The following is a 6,000-nucleotide window of genomic DNA, read 5'->3' as shown; positions in this document are numbered from 1 at the left end:
TTTACTAATATTGACTCGAAGCAAGTGATTCTCTCCCTTTATATATATATATATATATATATTATGTCGATATTATTATATTTTCAGCTTTTATAATTATTAAAAATATAAATTAATAATTATGATAGTTAAATAAATTAAATTATAGCAACAATGAAGTATCAAACTTAAAATTATATAATTAATTACATATATAATTTAATTCTTAAAATTTTAAATTCTTATTTATTAATTTGTATATGTTATTTAAATTATAATCTAGTTAATAAATTAAATAAAATTTATTTAAAATTATATATAAAAAAATGTGTGTCCTTCTGGTTTACTTGAACCCAAAAAAACTCGTTGAGACTTAAATAAATTTTAAAAATATAACCTCATTTTTTTACATTCGAAATGGCTTCGCCTTTAATTGACATGAATTGAGAGAGCAAAACCCACCCGACCCCATTGCCATGCCTCCCCATCAACCAACACCTTCAGATGAGTTCAACTAGAAAACATAAAAGATGATAAAAATAAATGTTCTCCACATTGCACTGTAGAATAATCCCTACAACTTATGTCTGTTGTCTTACCTGGCTAAGGCAAAATGTACTTTGTGTTCCTTCATAAAAGGAACGTGTGCTATTTCGTCCAAGTTAAATACAAACTGTTTACATCAAAGAATAATGGACCAATCCACAACTTGTTAGAACTTAGAAAACGAATAAGGCAGGTACATAGGACGGTAATTTATCCTGCAACTTGTAATGGTGCTCTCTCCACATCTTCCATTACAGAAGTTATCTCCATCTTGCTACACATGGAAGGTAAACTCTGTAAGCCTGTTGCAAAATTGAAGTGCAGTTAAATCTAGGTGCTTTCCACTATCTGACCCTGTCTTCCCTTTAATCCAGGTTGCAAGGTTAGAGAAACTCTATAAGCTTTATGGTGTATATGAAGCAAAACTCCTCATGCAAAATTGTCTAGCAGAAGTTTGCCGAACTATTTCCAGATTTTTCATGGTCTGAATTTTGTTGACTTAGTTCCCAGTAGAAGAAAATCCCTTGGGAAGGCGATTAACCCAAGAAGAAGGAAGAACACCGCTCCGTGAAACCAAATATACAATGAATGCAACATAGGCTACTGTGCTGGAGCAGGCTAAAAGACCAAGCAGCACGCCATTCACCTCAGAAAGGAAGAAATCTAACAAGAGATAGCCATTAATTACTATTATCAGTCCAGCAACAGTCCATGCCACTCTCTACAAAATAAATAAAATAAGCAATCATTAGTATTAAAAAAGCAGATGATTTTGATAACTTGAAACCAGTTTACTGAATGAATATGGGATTTGCTCATATTTCTTTAAATTACTTTTACATCAACCGATTCCCACAAAAAGGACCACAAGCTTGTGAATCCTGTACAGGAACAAATCCCTGTGCAGGATTTTAATGCAAATTACAAAATAGTCATGTTAATGGAAATCAATATGCAGCAATCATTTTCCTGTTATTAGACAATTCCTTAAAACGTTAGAACTTTATGAATTCAACACAGGAGCAGAGCAGCATATATTTTTTACTTTTACCCTATAGAAGTACGAACAGAAATTCAAGCACCCTCACTTGATGTGATGTACTAGTGAAACATTGATAATATGAGAAACTATCTATGTCAGATGACATGCAAGTGCATTGGCATCTATATTTTGTAAAATTAGCTTAGAGAAAGTGAGCAATAATCACTCGCATATTTTATATAACCTATTAATTCCAAGCATCATCTTGTTTTGAAGGTGTATAAAGTTATGATAAAAGGTTAACTGTATAAGTGTCTATTGAGAATTTTATCCAAATTGGGGCCTACTACAGATGACTAGTTTGTCACTTGTATAAATGCAAACTCATCCAACCATTCATGAATCGTAATCTAAATTCAAATTTGCTGATCAATTCTACCACATGAATACAAATCCATTCACAAACACTTATCACTGGAGAATTCACATACATATTTCAGATGCACAAAGATACTCAAACAAAAATTATTAGAACTTAAAGCATCTATGAAGCAAATACAGAGAAACGTCAAGCATGTTAATGCAGATCTAATTCTATTTTTACCCAGCAAACAGTTATAGATTGTTATTGAATAACCATCGATACATCTTATATAATTCTAGATTTGATCATCAGATTGAATCTAGCTGTTAAATCAGACAGACAACATTCCTAAGTTCTAAATAAGAGAAAAAGATATTGCTAGCTGCAGAGACAGCTAAAACATTAGAAAACTATACTATTGTTCCCTTACCACCCAAACCATTGTGTTGTCAAATAATCTAGTAATTAAAAACATAACTTTGAAGCATGAGGATAGTTGCTTCAAAGAGATCTTATAATAAACAATCAATGAAATGAAAGAACAGTGAGAAGATTAACTAACCTCAAGAATAGGCCCAACCCTAAAGGTTCCCATTATATGCTCTTTGGAGACCAAGGTGAGGAGGGGAATCAGAGCAAAGGGAATTTGCATGGACTGAAGCACATTGAGCCATTCATTCAAAACATCCAATGAAGCTTCTGATCTATTGAAAACAACGGCTACAATTATAGTTGGCACAATTGCAAAACTTCTAGTGATCAATGCTCTCAACCATTTCTTTAAACGAAGGTCAAGGAAACCCCCCATTATGAATTGACCAGCATATGTGCCAGTGATGGTGCTACTCTGCCCAGCTGCCAATAACCCAATTCCCCATATATAAAGAATAGGGAAGGCTCCTCCTCCATATTTTTCTTCAAGATACTGCCCTGCATTGACCAATCCTATGCTATTTGCTTGCTTTGTTCCATAAAAACCCTTAGCAAAAACGGTTGTTACAAATAAATTGATCATGAAGGAGACTGAAAGTGCAGCCGATGACTCAATTGAATAGTAGTTGATAGCCTCCTGTACCCGACCTTTCTTATTGGGGTCAACCTTCCTTGACTGCACCAAAGCAGAATGCAGAAATACATTGTGAGGCATAATGACACAACCTACAACACCCACAGCCTGTCGAATTGTTTTTGAGCTTAGTCTTGGAAGCAAAATACCTACCAAAAGGAACAAACAGTCATATTATACCCACGGATTCTTAGATTATAGACATCCTCTGAAATACCATTGAGAAGAACAGGCTATTAAAAAAGACAGTGGATGAGGTTTACCCATCAAAAGCTCTTTTCCATTAGGTTTTGCATCACCAAACATCCAGGCGAAAGAAAGAGCCATAGTAGCGATGAGAACTGCAAAAGCAGCTTCCAACTTCCTCACTCCATAGTTCTCAAGAAACAGAAAGAAGAAGCTGTTCAAAACAGAGAGAATAAACCACAGTCCGAACATGAAACGCAGTAAGCTTCCATAAATTAATCAAAGGCAACAATAAACTAGAGCCAGAAAATAGAAATCAAGACACAAAATCAAGCATAAGTAATAGCCACCCAAATTAATATCATAAATTAAGTCTTAAAGCTGATTTTAGCTTGAATTGAATTCATTTTACATTCTTAATTCATTTTCTTTGCTGATTAGTAGTTATGAAAAAGGAGGTATACACGAGTGGAAGAAGTAACAAGAAGGAAGGGTGTGAGGGATACCAATCGGAAGCAGTAATTAGAACTCCAGCCCAGAGAGGGAAGAAGCCGCGGCTAAGAATTTGAATGGCGATGGCACTTCCAATAACCTCTTGAATGTCGGCGCCAATGAGGGCCAGCTCGGCCATGAACCAAAGCAGGAGGCGGGCCCAATTGGGATACTCGTCCTTGCAAAGCTCGGCGAGGTGGCGGCCCGTGGCGACACCGAGCCTGGCGGATAGAAGCTGGATCAAGAGGCCCATGAAGGTGGCCCACATCAAGAGCCAGAGGAGGGAGTAGCCGGCGATGGCCCCGGCCTGGAGATCCCCCTCGAGATTCCCCGGATCCAAAAACGCTATGCTCATCAAGAAGCCAGGCCCAGTGAAGAGCCAGAGCTTGTTCCAGGAGAAGGGAGGGACAGTGGAATCGTCGATGGAGTCGAACTCGAAATCCGTCACCAGGATCTTCTCCCCCGCTTCGTATGCCACCTCCAACCCTTCTTCATCCTCTACAACTAGAAGCCGGTTCCCCTCCTCCTCCTCCTCCTCCCTCTCCTCCTTCGACGCCTCTTCTCGCGACGGAGCGCTCATCGTCGATCCAATCCTGTATGCGGTATGCGGTCAGCGCGGGCGGCGGACTACCCACTTGGCGCTCCATTCCCAACACGCCTATTTATACGGATCTATCTCCGCTCCTCCATACAGCGACACGTCACCCTTGTGGGGCTACTTTAGTCACAACAACATTAGCACCGTCTAACGTTACCATTATTTTCACTCTCTTTTGCTTATTACTACCAATTACAAAACACCTTAATTATGTTATGTTATTGCACCTAACACGTTACTTGACATCACCTCGGGTGAATCTGATCAAAGACTACCAAAAAATTATTTATTTACCAAAACATATCATAATTTATAACAACTCTTGAAAACTCATTAAGCTATCCAAATTATTCTGTTTATTCCATCGTACCTTTTTTTTTTTTATAGAAAACTATATGAAATTAATATTAAAAATACCTATTTATGTTATATCAAATGTCACAAGTACATTTATATTATTATTAAAAAGTATTTAAATTGGCGACTTTTGACCCCCGTGTATGTAGTGGACGTTTTTAGCCAACGAAACGTAATAGGATCTCGACCCTTTGCTTCTCCTCCAATCCTTTTCCTTTTCCTGATCGCTAATGGGCGTGTGGCAATCACGTGGAACGAAACTTTTTTCTTTTCTTTTGTTTCTCTAATAGTTTAGGAATGATTTTATTTTTTATTTTTTAAAGGGTGTCATTTTAATATGCTTGCATAAAAATTTGTAAAGAACATCACACATAAAATAATAATTAATTTAATGTGATTTGTCTTGACGTATCTATATTATAGAAAAACTAAATTAATTATGAACATAAACTTAGAATATACGCGATAATGTGAATTAGTGAATGTAGCTTTGGACTTTTGAGTAAGGAAATAGGAAGCCCCTTAGAGTCTATAACCTCCTGCTTAATAAGCAAGTCAGTTAATTAAGATTCAGGTTTCAAAAAGAGTAATTTTTGAAGTGGAGAAAAAGGAAAATAAATCTTTTACACTCTAATTACTGAGATACCGACACTCAAGATACGGCAGCTATAGCCCTGCATTAATGGTGCAAACTGTCCCATGATCGAAGAGTCTTTGGTTAAAATTTAGTTTTTGTACAAATTATACTAACATCATTCTCCACATTTTTGTTGTCTTATTACATGTGTTTAACATCATTCTCCACATTTTTGTTGTCTTATTACATGTGCTTAACGTTTATGAAATGACTTTTGTTTTTGTTAATTTCAATTAATTTAATTTAAGATGAATTTTTCATTTTATTTTTCCTGTAATGTAACTTTTTATTCATTCTGCGTCTCTCTGTTCTCGTTTTGGTCGACAATAATCAGTTGCTTATGCTCATGCAAGGACGGATGTAGGTTCATTGAAGTGGGGGCATTATATTAATTATTTTCTTAATATATATTATAATAAAATATATTATTTATTATGTTAAAAATTAAGTATTTTATGTTATAAAAAATAGTTAAAATCAATATTTATTTTTGAAGTATATTTTTTTTAAAAAAAATATAATATATTTGAGTGTAGTTTGTTAACTTAATTTTTCTTAAAAATAAATGGATGTAAGTTATCATTTGTATACGAGATTTGTTAAAACACATCTTCTCTTTTAAAAAGAGTATATTAACAAGTTATAACTGTAATATTTTTTAAAATGCACCTAAGTGTAACTTATTAACCTACTCCTTTTAAAAAAATACAAGTAATTGTAAATTAGCAAACTTATATGTATGTATGTCATATCAATTATAGTTAAATAAATTTAGTCAAAAAATAATGATTTA

The 6,000-nt window shown here is 34.9% G+C and overlaps 1 protein-coding gene across 1 annotated transcript; it reads right to left on the bottom strand.

Moving 5' to 3' along the window:
• Positions 1 to 510: 510 nt before the first annotated feature.
• LOC109797134 (metal transporter Nramp2) lies at positions 511 to 4,381 on the bottom strand. Its single transcript, XM_020357058.3, has 4 exons — positions 3,630 to 4,381; positions 3,201 to 3,337; positions 2,434 to 3,086; positions 511 to 1,246 (listed from the first exon to the last, which is right to left on the bottom strand). The coding sequence occupies exons 1-4, from the start codon at positions 4,193 to 4,195 to the stop codon at positions 1,025 to 1,027; spliced, it is 1,578 nt and encodes a 525-aa protein (XP_020212647.1). The 5' UTR covers positions 4,196 to 4,381; the 3' UTR covers positions 511 to 1,024.
• Positions 4,382 to 6,000: the final 1,619 nt, after the last annotated feature.

Source organism: Cajanus cajan, chromosome 6 (assembly GCF_000230855.2).
Source record: "Cajanus cajan strain Asha chromosome 6, NIPB_CcT2T_4, whole genome shotgun sequence".
In the NCBI taxonomy this organism is placed as follows: Eukaryota; Viridiplantae; Streptophyta; class Magnoliopsida; order Fabales; family Fabaceae; genus Cajanus; species Cajanus cajan.
This window is presented reverse-complemented; position numbering and strand designations above follow the sequence as displayed.

What these genes read in the sequence shown, in the direction of transcription:
- LOC109797134 (XM_020357058.3), bottom strand. Translation starts at nt 4,195, where the DNA reads ATGAGCGCTCCGTCGCGAGAAGAGGCGTCGAAGGAGGAGAGGGAGGAG. An exon ending in CTAATTACTGCTTCCGATTG is followed by an intron (nt 3,338 to 3,629) that starts GTATCCCTCACA and finishes TGTTTTGAACAG; the next exon opens with CTTCTTCTTTCTGTTTCTTG. An exon ending in TGGAAAAGAGCTTTTGATGG is followed by an intron (nt 3,087 to 3,200) that starts GTAAACCTCATC and finishes TCCTTTTGGTAG; the next exon opens with GTATTTTGCTTCCAAGACTA.